The following is a 19,314-nucleotide window of genomic DNA, read 5'->3' as shown; positions in this document are numbered from 1 at the left end:
TATCGGTTTTTCGTCACTTTTCGGTTCCTCTGACTTTACCTCACTTGCAGGTATGGTTGTGTCGTCAACATCTTCATAAATATCATATGCCATTTGTTTTTGTTTTCCTTTCAACTTTTTGTGTTTGTTGTAAAGTTTAGAATATTTCGACTCTAAGTCAATGAGATGTTCTATAATGAACTGTTGGTCAGTGAAGTAAACTTTTCCATCTGTTGTCTCGAAAGCTCCTTCAGACTTCAATATTTTATTTGTGAGAGTCTGTTTCTTTTTTGAGATACTAGCCGTTCCATTTCTATGAAAAGTGACTTTGTAGTTAGGGTTTGTATTTCCAGACCTGGCACTTTCTATTATTGAATTTTTCTCTTCATCTGTAAGTTCTTTGACAGGTTTTGACAATGGTTCTGAACTTTTTGTTTGTGGTGTCAAATCTACCGTTTCAACTTCTTCGGTCATTTCATCTCAGTAAAAAATTTTAGTTTGGTTTGTTTTCAACTGGTTGTTTAGGTTTTTTAAGTCGGTCTAAAACTTCCTGAGGTATAGGAAGAACTTGACAAACACGTGGTTGTGTAACTGCTGGAAGTCGACAAATCCATCTTGAACCCATTTGTCTCAATGCTGTATTGTTCATTTCATCTCAGTAAAAAAATTTACATTCCCCACGTTTGAGGCGGTTGCGGTTGGTTGTTGTTTACCCACTGTTGTGCATGGTTATATCCTCTGTTAAAGAATCTTTCACCTTGGTCCATATAGTGCCTGCTTGGTTATAGTAGTCATTTGCTTTGTTATAGTAGTTTCCTGCTTGTCTTCCTACATTGTCCATCCATCCTTGAACTTTTCCTCTTGTTTCAGGATTTGGAATAAGATTTGCTGCATCTCGTGCTACCTCCCAACCTTTCTGTACAGTTTGTATAATAGGTTGTGCTTTCTCTTTAAGTATACCTAATGTACTCAAAATCTTCCTTCCAATTCCAAATGCACCTCTGGCTATTGTTCCCACTGCGGGCAAAAATCTGGATGCAACTCCTGCTAATGCGCCAAATAAACCCATTTCTTATAGGGTAAAAAATGACGAATCCAAACAAGGACCCCTATGTTTCTAAGGCAACAAAGAAAGCACTCATGATAAAAATCTTTAGTTCAACACCAAATGCTTGGTTTATGGATATCTTGGAAAACATTCCGAGGTATAGAGAAGATGGACCACCATACTGGCTAATATTTGTCGGTCAAAACACAAGATACTGTGAAGCCATACCATTACAGTCCAAAAATATTTTAGATGTGAAAACTGCTTTGACAATATTCGTTGACAAATACCATCCAACAAAACTGACATCTGACTGTGAAAGTTCTTTCAAATCAGACGATATTAAAAACTATCTGCGTTCAAAAAATGTAAACCAATATTTCATTGTCGACCAAAACCATTCTGCTCTTGGTGTCATTGACAGTTGTATAAAAATCTTAAGAGACTTAAACCAACCACAAGGTGGTGAGGTAGATGAAATGTCATATGACGACAAATATAGACACTTCTCCATGGCAAAGATGAGACAAGTTTTAAATATTTACAATAGCCGTAAACAAAAAGGTTTGGGAAACCACTCCCCCGAAGAAATGAAAAACAACCCCGACTTAGAGAAAGACTATATATTTAATAGTTTAGTCAAAAGAGACAAACAAGAAAGAATGCCAGGCTTCAAACTTAAGAAAGGTGACAAAGTAAAAATAGAAATACCTAAACGCGACCCATATGAAAATACTATTGACTATGACAACAATGGGAACTCGACAGGTACTCATTCGTGTTCGTAAAAATAGAAGAAAGTATACAAGAGAATATTATGAAGTTTTAGGCAAACATGGCAAAATGTACAGACTGCAAGCAGAAGATAAAACTACTATTGTCAGACCTCGTTTCAAACTTGTCAAAGTTCAAGGTGGTATACTTTCAAAGACAGTTCCTAACAAATATAAGACAACTCCTGACGAATATGCTAAAGAAGTTGAAAATGACGACTAAGCATTTCTATACCATGCGTAAACTGTCATGTAAGGTGGCATGTAGTCTTTACTTTCCCGTTGTTTGCGTATACCTGAAACGCGATGTGTATGGCTTCCTCCTCCTGAGTGTCACTCCAGTAACAATTTATAGCAAACTTAACGTCGTCTTTAACATCATATCCTTTACCTTTTGTCATTCCTGACCAATCCCAAATCTATGCTTATGCCAACCTGCTTCAGATGTACTTAAATTTATGTAGTGACTGTGTGCAGGTAAATTTTCACCTGAAATCGTTTTACTTCCACCTGTTTCCTTTGAAGAGTTTGCACAATACAAAAACCTGTCGACTATTTGAGTCCAAGTTCCAAAACCAAGTACTACTTCTGGTCTGGTAGAGTTCATTGACGTATAAATAGAACCTATAGGATATACTGTTTGAAGTATTTCTGTCTTTAATGTTTGAAGCTCTGTTTTGTCTGCTTTTTTATATAACTTTTCTTCAAGTTCATTTACGTCAGAGATGCTATGTCTATGATATTTTTGTGGGTATGTTCCTTCTGTCCATGCGAAAATACGTTCTTTTGTTGCATCTACATATCCTTTTATCCATGTCGAGTCTGCTTTTGTATTCCTTAACTCTGTAACACCTTTCTCAAGCTCTTTCAACTGTTGTCCATCTTCCATTAAACCTCTGGTATGACTTGAAACCGTTTGTGCCAACATATCTACAGTTTCTTTGTCGGCTTTAAGGTCTAAACATCCTGAAACCCACCTGTATTGGCTTTACCTTTAAAATCTTCGATGTCCGTTCATTATACCATTCAACCCTTTTTTAATTTCATTGTCTTTTTCATCCACATATTCCTTATCTGCCTTCTTCACTAACCACTAGCCAGATATGCTAACTCATCGTCAACATACTCTTTTAGCTTTCTTTTCAACATCCTCTTTTGTTGCATATGTTGCATCTGCTCTGTCATGTTCTTCTTGAACTTTTTCAATGACATACTCTTTGTCAGCTTTGTTGTCAATATCTGCTTTCAAAAGAAGTTCATATAGGTTTCTCGTTTAAAGTTCTTTTGTTGGATTTATACAACAGTATGGTTCTTATTGTCTTGAAACAGAAACTCATCTGTCATTGGGTTTAATGTCAGTTTTAAGTTTCCTTCTTTCAATGACTCAGATATCTTAGAATAGTTTGAAAAGTTTGTTGTGTTCTTATTTAGAGCTTGCATAATGAGTTGTCGGTTGTGTTGTATTTCTCTCATAGACGCTGTTTCATTTGACATTTTTATTCTAGATAAAATATGCTTCCAATAGAAAAAGAAAATTCAAGAGTTGCTACAACTAAACCATTAGATGAACTTTTTACTAATGTCGGTCAAAAGTTTGAGACAGAGACCGTAAAGCATGAAGGCTATCGTTTTGACTACCCATTAAGATGGTAAGAGACCCATCTGTCACAAAAGCTATTGGCTTTCGTAGAATGAAGTTTGTGTCTGTAGAAGATAAAAGTTTTCCATTTATTGTAAGGTTTCATATAGATTATATATCTGAAGGGAAACGAAAAATGTGGGAAGAAATTGAGCTAATACAAGTTGACCTTTCATCTTCTCTACAGACTGCGTTAAAAAATATAGAAGATAAAATAAATTCATGTTATGCAAAATATGCTGATGAATATGCAAATACCGAGAGCACACTTTATGTGAGAATTGTATATGACAAACAAAATTCACAAGTGTCATTTCAAATCTACGAAGACAATCCAAAGAAAGACGAACAAATATATACAGAATTCACTGCAATGTCATGGTATTATTTGCAAAGAATGTTAAATCAGAAAGTCGAACTTCCTTTAGCAAATATTTACAGTCGATATGCAAGAGATGAACCATATTTATTTAAAGATGTTTTCGACCCAGCTGCTATTATTGTTCATGCTTCATTTTCTGGCGCTCAAAACTCTTTCTTATGCTTGGCAAATGACTTTTACGAAAAACCTACAAAGTTATACGAACCACCAAGTGGAAGTATTTCAGACTTTCAAGTATGGTTTACTACAGATGGAAGAAAAAGAATAATTCCATTATACCATGCGTTTTACTTAGAACTTAGTTTCATATACAACTACTATCGAACGGTAAAAATATAATTTTTTAATACGGTTGAGGTGTTGGATTTGGTTGCCAACTAGACTGTGGTGCAGGTTCAGGCTGTTGTATAACAGGAGCTTGTTCTTCTGGTTCAGGGTCTTTAGGTATAATACCAACAAACTGACCTACTCTTTTACCAATATTTTTGACTCCGTTCCAAATTCCTCTTCCTACGGTTTTTATTCCATTCCATATACCTCTTCCAACATTTCGAAAGAAGTTTCCTATCTTACTGAAGAAACCCATTTTACTATATGTAAAAATCTAATGTCCGCCTAGTCTCTTACGTTTCCTTCTGAGTTCCATAGCATTCTTTAACTGGAGCTCATACATTCTTTCTCCTCTGGTAGAAAACATATTCTGGGTCAACTCCTGTGTTCGCGTCATCTGCATAAAGTTGTTTATATCCCACTTCAGGGTTTGTATAAAACTCTTTCCATCTCATATTTGCATACCATGGTGGCAAACCTAACGCAGCGTCATTTGACATGGCAGTTTGCATTTGTACATCTGTTGGCACTTGACCATAGTTTGCCATTGCAGTTTGTATTCTAACTTCATTTGGAATATTCTCTGGGTTTGGTTGTCCAGGTTGCTGTGCATTCGCTAAGTTCTGTGCGTCCATTTAATATTAGATAAAAATATCTCTTACGAGTACATATACTGAACATTTGCAGGCATTGGTTCATCTTCATATTCTCTATATCTTTCTGCCACGTCAAATAAGTAAATGACACAATGGAAAAAACCTAAAACAAGTAGTCCTATTTCAAACCACATTTACTTACAATAAAATTTCTTTGTTATGACACTTTCTCCAGTTTATAGGACCTCTCTCATATTCTATCTTGTCATATCTAAACTCATAGTCATGTATGTCCTCTAACCATCTCATGACACTTTCCAAACCACTTTTATCGGATGTAAAGTAAAAGCATGGATGGTTATGTAAAACGTCTAAAGTTTCTAAAGAGTCTCTCAAAGTCCAGTCTACTTGGTATTGAAAATCCCATGTGTTATAGAACGGCGGGTCCACTATAAAGAAAACATTTTCCTTGTCTTTATATTTTTCATACAACTCTGTCCAATGACATCTCACAAACTCTATACCCTCAATATATTTTTCTATGTTCTCTTTGAAAACATTTGTATAGTTAAGATATAAAACTTTTGACATAAGTGTTTCAATGTCATGAACTCTTATAGCACCACTATATAATAGTCTAGCAGATATACTATCCCAGTCAATATACTCTGCCTTTTTCAAAACCTCTCTGACAGTATTTTTCTTATCTAATGGTATACGTTCCATCTTACCTATAGGTATCTTTTCTTTTAACTCTTTCAATATTTTGTTTGTGTCTGGTATATGTTTGAGACGGTTCATATAGTTGTCGAAGTCATTGCATATAATCTTTGAGTCAGGAAATATTGTATGGCACAAATGAGATATATAGAAACTTCCACCGAACAAGTCTACAAATGTTAGACCATTCGGTAGTTTCTTAAGTTCTCTCAATAGAATATCTTTACATCTACTCTTATTTCCAAAGAAGGGTAACGGTGGTTTTGTAAAATTCATTTTATATATATAATAAAAATGTTTTTTCCTGAAAAGTGACAGAAAAGTGACAAAACATGAAAACATATATAATTTGTGAAAAGCGACACATTATATAATGTTTTCGACCCAGAAGAAGGCTTCTTCCCAGAAGCAATGGAGGAAGAAGAAGAGTCCTCCGAATTCACACCAGAAGACTAACAATTTTCCGAATAAAAACTTCATTTATACTAAACATCTTCGGGGCTAGAGGGCACGAAGTGCCTGGAAGCCCCACTACCTTTTTTTTTTTTTTTTTTTAACACTTCTCAAATATAAGTTGGCCTATTCAAATAATAAAATTAAATAATATTTAAAATAATAAATAAAAGTGATTGAGGTCATAGCAAAACGGCTGTTTCAGTCATTAATTCGTAAAAATAAAAAGGGTAAAAACTAAATAAAATGGGTAAAATTCAATAGTGTCTGTGCTATCGTTCAATTTCAAGGTGTCTTTTGAAACCGCAAGACACATTGAATTTTTGAATAGTGTATTATGGTTTGACAGACACCAATGAAAAAAAATAAAATGATATTTATTTTAAATATATAAGATCCTTATATAAAATATAAATATTTTATCGTTTTATTTTCTTGTTTTAGAAATGTTTTTTACTGAAAAATCAGTATAACTAACTCCAAACTAAAATTTTTGATTTAAAGACACTATGATGACACCAGGCAAATCTTCCAAGACACCTATCGTCCGGAATCTGACAACCCTAGAATTTTCTCTCACAAATTATTTCAGAATAATTCGTTTTATAACAACAAAAATTAATTAGTTAAGCATTTGATATTACCCCTAATGTCTATATTACTAAACAAACTCGGCATTACTTATTTGAATCCATTTGAAATATCAATTATTTAGCTTTCAATTTATTTAATTTTATCAAATTGATATAAAATTATCAAAAGCAGTGATTTAAAACAAGCAATGTCTTTCTAACAAGATTATGTTAGAAATGATTTGAGAGCGGAGTTTGCAATTTTGATTATCGCGTGAGCAATTTTAAGATGTTTTATTTATTTGTAGCGTGGTGGCTTAAAAATTCGGGAAATGATGAATACGGTGGCTTAGATGGTGAAGATATCAACTGGTCTGGGCATGCATATTACGATAAATACACAGGGAAAGGAATCACAATTGCCGTAATGTCTGATGGAGCGCTTTTCGATCATGTTGCATACAAAGATAGAGCAATCAAAGATCAGTTTATTAATATTTATACAAATGAAATCATGTTGACAACGAATTCATCACATAACATCGCAACTGCATCATTAGCTCTAGCAGCAGGGAAAAGAGGTACAGAATTTGAAGGTGTTGCTCCAGGAGCAAATGTTGCATCTTATTTTTTCACAAACTATTCCATGCAAGCAGAACACCTTCAAACTGTGATGTGCCATCAGAGTTTGAAGTGGAATATATCAATCCTTCAATATCTTTACATTGAGAAACCGAATGGATACGTTCAATACGTTCAACCAGAAGTAATTCCTAAGGAAATTGCAGATGATTATTTATATCATCCACAAGAAGGAAATTGGCCACATCCAATAGTGGTTCCATCAGGAACTTGCGCATCTGATCCTATTATGAGTCCACCTTCAGGTTGGCCACTAGTTTTTACAATTAGCGGTGTTACTAACAGAGGTCTTTCTTTATATCGTTCTGCTGAAGGTGCAAGTGTCTTTATGGTTGCTCCTGCTGCTGGAAATGCTCCTATTTTTACAGCTTCGCCAAAATCTACTAATTCAACAAATAAGAACTTCACATCGACTAACGCAAGTGCAGCGATATTCGCAGGTGGACTTGCTGTTTTATTAGAAGCAAATCCAAACCTAACATTATCTGATCTGTTTTATATTACTGCGTTTTCTGCAGATAAAGTAAATCCAAACACGATAATTTGGGACAAAAATGGAATACAACTTAATTATAATAGAAGATCGGGCTTTGGAAGGTTGAATCTGGGTAGAGCTGTTGATATCGCATTAAATTGGACATCAACTGGGAAATTTTATGAATACAAAGTTGAAAAAACTTTAAATTTAATTATTGAAGACCGTGAGCACAACGTTACTTTTGATTTCACAGAAAGAAGTGCGAAATCTGTTTTATGCGTCAGTTTATTCTTCAAATCGAAGAAATTATCATTTGGGTCGTTAAATCCACACATTATTAGTCCAAATGGAACAAGGTGTGAGATGAAAATATTAACAGAGGCAGACTTAACTTCAACAATAAACTCAGTTGAATTAATGGGATATAAATTCTTAGGCGAAAATCCAATAGGAAAATGGACAGTTTCATTTAGAGTCGCAGACGATGCATATCATGGAACAATAGAGAGCTTAGGTCTTAAGGTCTTCTATAACAAAATAGCTCCAAATATCTCTTTGATAAATCAAAGGAATGATTGTCATTCACCATTCGAAGCAAATGTCTCCAAAATTACATTCAAAAAAAATAAAATTCCTCTATTTGCAGCAACAGCTGCTGGGGTCAAAGTAAATGTAAGTGAAGATGTAAAAGACGCATACTACACAGTTTGGCTTGCTTCACCGGATGGAAATGATAGGATTCTTATTAATGCTAGTTTTAATGAGAAATTCGATTTGTTAAAAATAGAATATACTCCTAGTGTTTTCAGGGATAAACTTGATATGATACTTATTATTGATTCCATGGATCCTAAGTGCATCTTTTCATCAAATGTTTCAGTTGACTATAGTAATACTTTGGATGTTGGCTTATCCAATCCACCAAATGGAACAGTATACAAAACAGATACTGACATATATATTGAATATGTTCTGCATCTTGATAGAATCATTTATGATGGATTTTCTACAACAATCGCTGCAACTATTATATCTCCTGATAGCAAGGCCATTCTAAATAGAGAATGGATCAGAAACACAGGAAATAGGTGGCTTATTAACATGATTCCTTCAACAAAGAAGTTTTATTTACAAATATCACCTACTTCAACTGAAAGACAAGAATATATCCATCCTATGACGATTAATTTATTTGTTGTTGAACAAGATGGCAAATATAGGCCCGATGCATTAACTCCTGTTCAAATTACTGAGATTGTGTTAGGTATTGTATTATTTGTTCTGTTATTGTGTTTCGGGATCTACAGATCTATTGTTTTGTTTTGCACCAAGAAATCATCAATTCATTTTGAATAAAGAAATCATGAGAATCTTTATATATTTTTCCATTAATAGTATATTAGTTAATAGATGCATCAATACAGAAAATCTTACCTTAGTGATAAATCAATGATTCAAAGAATGAATGATTAGATTTCATTCAATTAAGTTCAAAAAAGATGGAAAACCAGTGATAAAGTGTTATACATCAGCTTTATCTGCATTATGTTCGTTTAACTCAGTTATAACGTCGACGGTAATCTCAATTTCTCACTTTAAAGGATTATCCATTTTATTCACTGCAAAATGCCTTATTTGATCTCAAAAAGCGAGTTTAATGATGTTTTATTTTTCGAGCAAAAAATTCGAAGAGAATCAAATCAAAAAAAGTGACTACGGATTTTGAGGATATCGGAATTGTGAACTTTACATTAAAAGTTCTCCAGAATTTGTATTCATGCTTGGAGTAGATCTTGGAGGTTCATTTACAAAAATGTGCTTTATTGGAAAAGATGGAAATAAGCAACTATTCTGCATCCCAACATTAATTGAAGAAATCAAAAATTTCTTTCAAACAGATGAAAACGGCGAATTAAAAATCGAACAAATTCATGAGAAAATCGAGAAAATATGCATAACTGGTGGTGGATCCGTTAAATTCCGTGAATTTTTCGAGCAAATTAAACCAAAACCTGTCAAACTCGATGAACTAGGAACACAAGCTTTTGGAGCTGCTCATTTACTTAAAGACCGAAGCAATGTTAAAATTTTGGGCCCTCAAATAGAAGATTTAATTCCTTGTATCATTATTTCAATGGGAACAGGCGTTTCATACTCTGCCCTATCGATTGATAATAAGGTGAAACATGTAGGTGGCTCACCGCTAGGAGGTGGAACCTTACTTGGCTTAGCAAATTTACTGATTCAAGTAAATAACTTCGATGAAATACTTAGATTAGCTAATATTGGCAAAACATCTACATTGGACTTACTTATCTCAGACATTTATGGTCAAAATTACGGAAATACTTTATTATCTGATGTTTGCGCTTCTTCTTTTGCCAAAGCATCAATAGAACATAAAACTGCTCCTAAAGAAGATATAGCTGCATCACTCCTTTCTGCAATTTGTTATTCTATTGCAGGTGGAGCTGCAACTGTTGCTAGAGCAGAGAAAGTAACATCTCTTGTTTTTGTCGGTGGTTTCCTCTCAATGGAGGGAAGTATCCCTGATTCATTATATAAGTCAGCTTCTTTGTTTAACAAAGAAATCTCATTAATTTTCCCAGAGAATCATAGATATGCAGGAGCAATTGGTGCAGCCTTGCGAGCATCAGAACTCCAATGATTCTTATCATTTGTCCCTAAAATAAATTATGTTTATGTATAAAATATTTCCAATTTTTTTTCTGTATGAATTCTATAATTCAATGACTACTTTGCAGCTTTTAATTGCATAATGCAATAATATTAGTTAATTTCTTTCTGTTTATTTTTTTTATCGTCGGAAATATCAGATAAAAATCATGTTTCATTCAAGAGAGTATTCAAAGTTTATGAAAAACTTTTCATTGACATTACTTAAGCAATAAATAAATGCAATTGATCAAATAATTTTTAAAATTTCTATTTTGAAAGCAATAAATCCGAAACAGAATTGCACCACTGTATCACTTATTATAATATGATACTCACATTACATATATATCATAATATGCTTTATCTCAAAGATTATTTTGATATAATTGTTTTCTATCTTAAATATTGGAGTTTAAATACAACAATAAAAAATACTAAAGATAAATATAGAATAAAATTCTAATCCCGAGTTGCAATTCCGCTAAAAAGCACATCTGCAGTTTCTGATTCTTCAACATACTCAGTTGATGACAGCGTCCACATTATTACTAAGTATGGTATGCTCATGCAGTACATAATGTATAAATTAATGAAAACTCTGATGTAATTAAATTTATTTAAGTCATAAAATTCTAATTTTGTAACAGCAAGACTATATCTTGTGCGCTGTGCTATTTCAGCACCAATATTACCAAGAATCTGCATGAATAACGCAATGTAAATTCTTAAATGATATTTTTGGGGTATGAAATCTTTGATTTTTGATATGACAAAGCATATATTCAAAAGACTAAGTAATAACAGATTCAATGTTCCATAGATTATTGAATAGACTATATATGTTTTTGTAAACAACTTCATTAATGAATGGAATTGTGTATGGATCAACTTTGGAGTATAAGGTAAAAAAGAATTTGCATATAATCCTAAATATCATTAAAACATAAAGAAAATAGTTAAAATACTTCAAATATTTTCCAATTTTGATATTAAACAAATTAATACAATTGCAATTTGTTCCATGAACATAACATCTGCTAGCATTGTAAAATCATCCCACACTCTGCTTAATCTAAAACAAAAATTCTTATCCTTTTCACGATAAAAATAACATAAAACATAATAATATATCCAAGAACTGAAGTTGTGAACAGCATATGTGAGCACATAACATATATCAGGCATAAAGCGATTTCTTAGTTGAAATTTAAGTCTTCTGATCAACGAAAAAGCATAATAAAAAAATGGAAGTTGTAAAATTAATTGGACAACAATGAAAATATAAGAACACGGATGATTGCAAACGCTATATGCATGTAATTGACAGTAGGACTGTGGCATATATAGAATGAATTTACTAACCTTGTTTTCCATAATTTTTTTATGTCAAATTTGACATAATCGTTGCAACGGAAATTTTATCGCTATCATATCATTCCGCAAAATAAATTTAAAACTCTTTACATCTATGTTTAATAAATATCAAATATTTGCAAACTAATAATGAAATTAATAACAATGATTCTTTAATTTCATGTTGTATCAATTCCATAATAGTCCGGCATACTATGCATTGCATTGAAAGATCAATTATCCATGATTTTTCTTCAGAATTATTGAACAGTGGATATAATCGCGATGAAATATAGAATGAAAAAAATCAAGGTGTTAAATCTAATTCAGAATATAATTATGATTACATATTTTTGGTTCGAATTGGATAATGTGTTTCTCTTATTTCTGAAGTGACATTTTCTCGAATTATATCTCCTGGAGTAAGAAAATATTATTCTCAGGTTGCACCCGCTTTATACAAGCTTTAAAAAATATTGGAAATGGTATTCTTCTAAAAAATGAAAGTTTAAATACAATCAAGCAACATACTAAACGATAAATATAGAATAAAATTCTAATCTAAAGCTGCAATTTCCTTAAAAAGAACATCGGTGGCCTCTTGATCCTCAACATATTCAGTTGATGATAGGGTCCAAATTATAATCAAATATGGAAGATTCATACAGTACATTACGTATAAATGAATGAAAACTCTGATGTAGTTAAATTTCACTATGTCTATAAATTCATATTTCATAACCAAAACACTATATCTCACGCGTTGCGCTATTTCTAAACCGACACTACCAAGAATTTCCATGAATAATGCGATGTTAATTCTTAAATGATATTTTTTCGGAATGTAATCTTTGATACTTGATAATACAAAGCATATATTCATAAGAATCAGCATTATAATATATATTGTGTTATAGATTGTTGAATAGACTATATATGTTTTGTTGTAAACAATCTCATTAATGAATGGAATTGTATATGGATCAACTTTGGAGTATAAGGTAAAAAAGAATTTGCATACAATCCTAAATATCATTAAAACATAAAGAAAATAGTTAAAGTACTTCAAATATTTTCCAATTTTGATATTAAAGCAAATTAATACAATTGCAATTTGTTCCATGAACATAACATCTGCTAGCATTGTAAAATCATCCCACACTCTGCTTAATCTAAAACAAAAATTCTTATCCTTTTCACGATAAAAATAACATAAAACATAATAATATATCCAAGAACTGAAGTTGTGAACAGCATATGTGAGCACATAGCATATACCAGGCATAAAGCGATTTCTGAGTTGAAATTTAAGTCTTCTGATCAACGAAAAAGCAAAATAAAAATATGGAATTTGAATAAGTAATTGGACAACAATGAAAATATAAGAACACGGATGATTGCAAACGCTATATGCATGTAATTGACAATAAACTCGTGGCATTTCCCGTATGAAATAACTTACCATCTTTTTTTTGGAAAATTGACAAAATTGTTGCAACAGAAATTTTATTGAAATTTTATTTCCATCATAACATGAAATGCATTTAAAACTTTTTAAAATTTCTTTGCAGAGCTAATATCATGGATAATATTTTCTAAATTGTTAATTAATTCGAAAAGATTGAATTGATCGGAACAATTGGTGGAAATCCTTACGTTGATGATCTTTCAGATCAATTTGGAGCTGATAAAGATGAGTTAGGATCATTGCCTGTGCTTATTGTGGAAAAACTTCGTTCATATAATAACGATAGGAATTATTTGGTCGACAAATATATTCTTAAGATTTATAAAATGGTTGAGTTTTGTATTCTATTTGCATTAAAATTCAATTCACTCTCAAAAAAGTATTCAAAACTAAAAAAAGTTTTCTAATAGAGGCATATGTCCATTGTCCAAGCGGCTCACTTTCCTACAACAATAGTATTGATGCTAAATACTCGTCTCTCATCATTGATTCCTCATGTGAGCGTTTACTTTTATATTCTTTATCATATTCAAGTATTACACAAATAAAATTACCAGACACACTTATACAAATCGATGATGACGCTTTTTATAATATTCCTGTTCGTGAAATTGATATTCCTGCCTCAACAATTCAAATATCAACAGGGAATCCTTTCAATTATGCACACAAATTAGAGAAAATTGTAGTAAATCCTTTAAATCCTAGTTATGCATCAGTTGATTATATCCTTTACAATAAAAATATTGATACCCTTATTCATGTACCGCGGAAAAATGGTTTGAAGGTTTATGTAGCCCCTAGATCTCTCAAAAAAGTCCAGTTTCATGCATTTTTTTATCATGAAACAATTGAATCTATTGTTTTCCAAAGCACTATTAATATAATTGAGGAAAGGTCTTTTCAAAATGCTACAACACTTGAATCAATATTAATTCCTAATGGACACTCAATCAAACGCTTTGGTAAAACAGTATTTCTTAACACTAATTTCAACATTGATAATATTACAGCATATACTGATTTATACAAATCATGTAGAGTTATTTCATATTCTTCTTTTAGTATAACGCGTCTTCTTTTTTGTTCGGTTTTCATATCCATGTAAAAACTTTATTTTTAAATGATATTATTCTTTTTTGCTGATATTGATTTGATTGGAATCTTCTGCAATGTTTTTGGGAAAAAATGTAATATAATTTCGGTAAAAATGTACATGATGTAGTAAAATAGAGAACAGAAAAGCTTTATAAGTTTATAAAATGCTGTGAATAGCCTTACATTCGCATTTATAATAGATATGCAAAGTTTTGTCTTTCAAAAAAACAATTTTTTCAGCAATTTCACAAATATCAGTTTCGTTGCATGAGAAAAGCATGAATTCATTTAAGAATATGAAAATCTAGCGAGATGCTTTTGTTACACTACATTTATATTTTCCACCAAATCATTAAAAACTTTGCTATTTAATAATTTAGGTAAAAAAGTAGTCAGTATAGATTTGATTAGATACATTCTATTGTTCTGTTAAGATACTATATGTAAATATTGAAGACTGTGCTTCATCTTCTTCAAATTGATTTGATGATAAAATCCAAATAATAATCAATGTTGGGATATCACATGAATAGTTAACTATAAGCTGTATTATCAATTTGATATAATTTAATTTGCTCATACTCTTAAATTGAATCCTGAATACAATTTTGCTGTCGTATTTAGCATTAATTCCGAGAGTACAAATATTCCACTAATAAAAGCAAAAAAATTGAAACGTATATCGGTGTATGGGATTTCTTTGGAAGGTAATCTTTGACATTTGATAATACAAAGCATATATTGAGTAGAATTGATGCATAAGTGAATAAAAATCCGTATTGTAGTTCATAAATAAGACCATGGTCCTTAAAGAAAGGACTATTTCGCCATTTTTTATTTGTTTTTTCATTGATTGCAAAGAAAAATTCACCAAATAAACGCGCTAGATATATCAAAAAGAATATCAAATTGAAGTACTTCAAGAATTTTGCAAATTTAATATCAAATGCAAGTAAAACCGAAGCAATTTGATTACAGAACATTATAAAACGCAAGTCTTGATAAATCTTCCCAAATACCCCGCAAATAATAAAAATAATCATGAACTTCATGATGAATATAGTAATAAAAAACGTATTGATCAAACCAATACCATACGAGGTAAATTCCAATCGCAAATGAATAAAACAACCCTGGCATGAAGTGATTACGTAATTGGAATCTTAATCTTCTAATCATTATTGCTGAATAAAAATAAAACGGTAAAGTTAGAGCTATCATTACACAGAAATATATTAATGTACTAGGATGTTTACAGTAGCCATATGTCTGAAATTGGCAAACCGAGCTAGATGCTGTGATATTTGTCAGGAGAGTGAGATTTAACATAAAAAAATTTTACCAAATTGAAAGCTTTACAATAAGTCAATGAAAATTATAGATTTGTGCATTAGATTGAATGTTCAACAATATAAATAAGGGTTTCGTTTTGCGAAAAAAACGTACAATACGCAATTTCGCTAAAAAAACATTTAGCTAGCAATTTCGACCTTTGACTCCACTCAAGACGTCACTTTTTTAATTTTGCGGTATCTGCATGAAGAAAAAAAAAAAAAAGGGTAGTGGGGCTTCCAGGCACTTCGTGCCTTCTAGCCCTGATGTTGATGTTTAGTATAAATGAAGTTTTTATTCGGAGGACTCTTCTTCTTCCTCCATTGCTTCTGGGAAGAAGCCTTCTTCTGGGTCGAAAACATTATATAATGTGTCGCTTTTCACAAATTATATATGTTTTCATGTTTTGTCACTTTTCTGTCACTTTTCAGGAAAAAACATTTTTATTATTATATATAAATGAATTTTACAAAACCTCCGTTACCGTTCTTTGGAAATAAGAGTAAATGTAAAGATATTATATTGAGAGAACTTAAGAAACTACCGAATGGTCTAACATTTGTAGATTTGTTCGGTGGAAGTTTCTATATATCCCATTTGTGCCATATAATATTCCCAGACTCAAAGATTATATGCAATGACTTCGACAACTATATGGACCGTCTCAAACATATACCAGACACAAACAATATATTGAAAGAGTTAAAAGAAAAGATTCAGATAGGTAAGATGGAACGTATACCATTAGATAAGAAAAATATTGTGAGAGAGGTTTTGAAAAAAGCAGAATATATAGACTGGAATAGTATATCTGCTAGACTATTATATAGTGGTGCTATAAGAGTTCATGACATTGAAACACTTATGTCAAAAGTTTTATATCTTAACTATACAAATGTTTTCAAAGAGGACATAGAAAAATATATTGAGGGTATAGAGTTTGTGAGATGTCATTGGACAGATTTGTATGAAAAATATAAAGACAAGGAAAATGTTTTCTTTATAGTGGACCCGCCGTTCTATAACACATGGGATTTTCAATACCAAGTAGACTGGACTTTGAGAGACTCTTTAGAAACTTTAGACGTTTTACATAACCATCCATGCTTTTACTTTACATCCGATAAAAGTGGTTTGGAAACCGTTATGAGATGGTTAGAGGACATACATGACTATGAGTTTATATATGACAAGATAGAATATGAGAGAGGTCCTATAAACTGGAGAAAGTGTCATAACAAAGAAATTTTATTAGTAAGTAAATGTGGTTTGAAATAGGACTACTTGTTTTAGGTTTTTTCCATTGTGTCATTTATTTATTTGACGTGGCAGAAAAGTACAGAGAATATGAAGATGAACCAATGCCTGCAAATGTTCAGTATATGTACTCGTAAGAGATATTTTTATCTAATATTAAATGGACGCACAGAACTTAGCGAATGCACAGCAACCTGGACAACCAAACCCAGAGAATATTCCAAATGAAGTTAGAATACAAACTGCAATGGCAAACTATGGTCAAGTGCCAACAGATGTACAAATGCAAACTGCCATGTCAAATGACGCTGCGTTAGGTTTGCCACCATGGTATGCAAATATGAGATGGAAAGAGTTTTATACAAACCCTGAAGTGGGATATAAACAACTTTATGCAGATGACGCGAACACAGGAGTTGACCCAGAATATGTTTCTACCAGAGGAGAAAAGGAATGTATGAGCTCCAGTTAAAGAATGCTATGGAACTCAACAGGAAACGTAAGAGACTAGGCGGACATTAGATTTTTACATATAGTAAAATGGGTTTCTTTGGAAGAATAGGAAACTTCTTTCGAAATGTTGGAAAGAGGTATATGGAATGGAATAAAAACCGTAGGAAGAGGAATTTGGAACGGAGTCAAAAATATTGGTAAAAGAGTAGGTCAGTTCGTTGGTATTATACCTAAAGACCCTGAACCAGAAGAACAAGCTCCTGTTATACAACAGCCTGAACCTGCACCACAGTCTAGTTGGCAACCAAATCCAACACCTCAACCGTATTAAAAAATTATATTTTTACCGTTCGATAGTAGTTGTATATGAAACTAAGTTCTAAGTAAAACGCATGGTATAATGGAATTATTCTTTTTCTTCCATCTGTAGTAAACCATACTTGAAAGTCTGAAATACTTCCACTTGGTGTTCGTATAACTTTGTAGGTTTTTCGTAAAAGTCATTTGCCAAGCATAAGAAAGAGTTTTGGGCGCCAGAAAATGAAGCATGAACAATAATAGCAGCTGGGTCGAAAACATCTTTAAATAAATATGGTTCATCTCTTGCATATCGACTGTAAATATTTGCTAAAGGAAGTTCGACTTTCTGATTTAACATTCTTTGCAAATAATACCATGACATTGCAGTGAATTCTGTATATATTTGTTCGTCTTTATTTGGATTGTTTTCGTAGATTTGAAATGACACTTGTGAATTTTGTTTGTCATATACAATTCTCACATAAGTGTGCTCTCGGTATTTGCATATTCATCAGCATATTTTGCATAACATGAATTTATTTTATCTTCTATATTTTTTAACGCAGTCTGTAGAGAAGATGAAAGGTCAACTTGTATTAGCTCAATTTCTTCCCACATTTTTCGTTTCCCTTCAGATATATAATCTATATGAAACCTTACAATAAATGGAAAACTTTTATCTTCTACAGACACAAACTTCATTCTACGAAAGCCAATAGCTTTTGTGACAGATGGGTCTCTTAGCCATCTTAATGGGTAGTCAAAACGATAGCCTTCATGCTTTACGGTCTCTGTCTCAAACTTTTGACCGACATTAGTAAAAAGTTCATCTAATGGTTTAGTTGTAGCAACTCTTGAATTTTCTTTTTCTATTGGAAGCATATTTTATCTAGAAAAAAATGTCAAATGAAACAGCGTCTATGAGAGAAATACAACACAACCGACAACTCATTATGCAAGCTCTAAATAAGAACACAACAAACTTTTCAAACTATTCTAAGATATCTGAGTCATTGAAAGAAGGAAACTTAAAACTGACAATAAACCCAATGACAGATGAGTTTCTGTTTCAAGACAATAAGAACCATACTGTCTGTATAAATCCAACAAAAGGAACTTTAAACGAGAAACCTATAAATGAACTTCTTTTGAAAACAGATGTTGACAACAAAGCTGACAAAGAATATGTAGACGATGCAATAGCAAAAGAAGAAGAAAGAGCTAACAATGCTTATGCAACAAAAGAACATACTCATCCTGAACTAGCAGACAAAACATATGTTGACAATAAAATGTCAAGTGAAGTGACGAGAGCTGAAAACGAATATTCTAAAAAGACTCATACACATTCTATATCTGAAATAACAGACTTAAACGTTAGCCTTGAAAAGAAAGCAGATAAGGAATATGTGGCTAGTAAGTTAGAGAAGAAAGCGGATAAGGAATATGTGGATGAAAAAGATAACGAAATGAAAGAAAGGGTTGACTGGTACCATGAATGGACATCGAAGACTTTTAAAGTTAAAGCCGATACAGGATGGGTTTCAGGATGTTTAGACCTTAAAGCAGATAAAACTTATGTTAACGATGAGTTAGAGAAGAAAGCAAATAAGAACCATACACATACAAGTTTTACAACTGTTGCTATAGAAAGTATTGAAGGAACGGTTGAAGAAACTGGTGGGGATGTATTATATTGTAAACCTCCTAACTTTCCACAAGGTTTAACATCGGATGACGACATAACGACGATGAGAAACAT

The 19,314-nt window shown here is 32.2% G+C and overlaps 3 protein-coding genes and 1 pseudogene across 4 annotated transcripts, besides 2 other annotated features; 3 read left to right on the top strand and 1 right to left on the bottom strand.

Moving 5' to 3' along the window:
- Positions 1-6,022: part of a mobile genetic element that runs on past the window's edge.
- A 759-nt stretch (positions 6,023-6,781) lies between these two features.
- TVAGG3_0887320 (serine-type endopeptidase protein) lies at positions 6,782-7,304 on the top strand (the record flags this gene model as incomplete). Its single annotated transcript, XM_051250724.1, has 1 exon — positions 6,782-7,304. A coding segment is annotated over one exon (523 nt), but the record flags the coding sequence as incomplete, so codon positions are not given.
- Positions 7,305-8,029: 725 nt separating this feature from the next.
- Positions 8,030-8,881, top strand: TVAGG3_0887310 (serine-type endopeptidase protein; the record flags this gene model as incomplete). Its single annotated transcript, XM_051250723.1, has 1 exon — positions 8,030-8,881. A coding segment is annotated over one exon (852 nt), but the record flags the coding sequence as incomplete, so codon positions are not given.
- Positions 8,882-9,380: 499 nt separating this feature from the next.
- Positions 9,381-10,307, top strand: TVAGG3_0887300 (pantothenate kinase protein; the record flags this gene model as incomplete). Its single annotated transcript, XM_051250722.1, has 1 exon — positions 9,390-9,758. A coding segment is annotated over one exon (369 nt), but the record flags the coding sequence as incomplete, so codon positions are not given.
- A 7,280-nt stretch (positions 10,308-17,587) lies between these two features.
- Positions 17,588-18,434, bottom strand: TVAGG3_0887290 (annotated as a pseudogene). The gene has a single exon. A coding segment is annotated over exon 1 (847 nt).
- A 452-nt stretch (positions 18,435-18,886) lies between these two features.
- Positions 18,887-19,314: part of a mobile genetic element that runs on past the window's edge.

Source organism: Trichomonas vaginalis, chromosome VI, assembly GCF_026262505.1.
Source record: "Trichomonas vaginalis G3 chromosome VI, whole genome shotgun sequence".
Classification (NCBI taxonomy): domain Eukaryota; phylum Parabasalia; order Trichomonadida; family Trichomonadidae; genus Trichomonas; species Trichomonas vaginalis.
The sequence above is the reverse complement of the archived record's forward strand: the minus strand, read 5'-3'. Positions and strand labels throughout refer to the sequence as shown.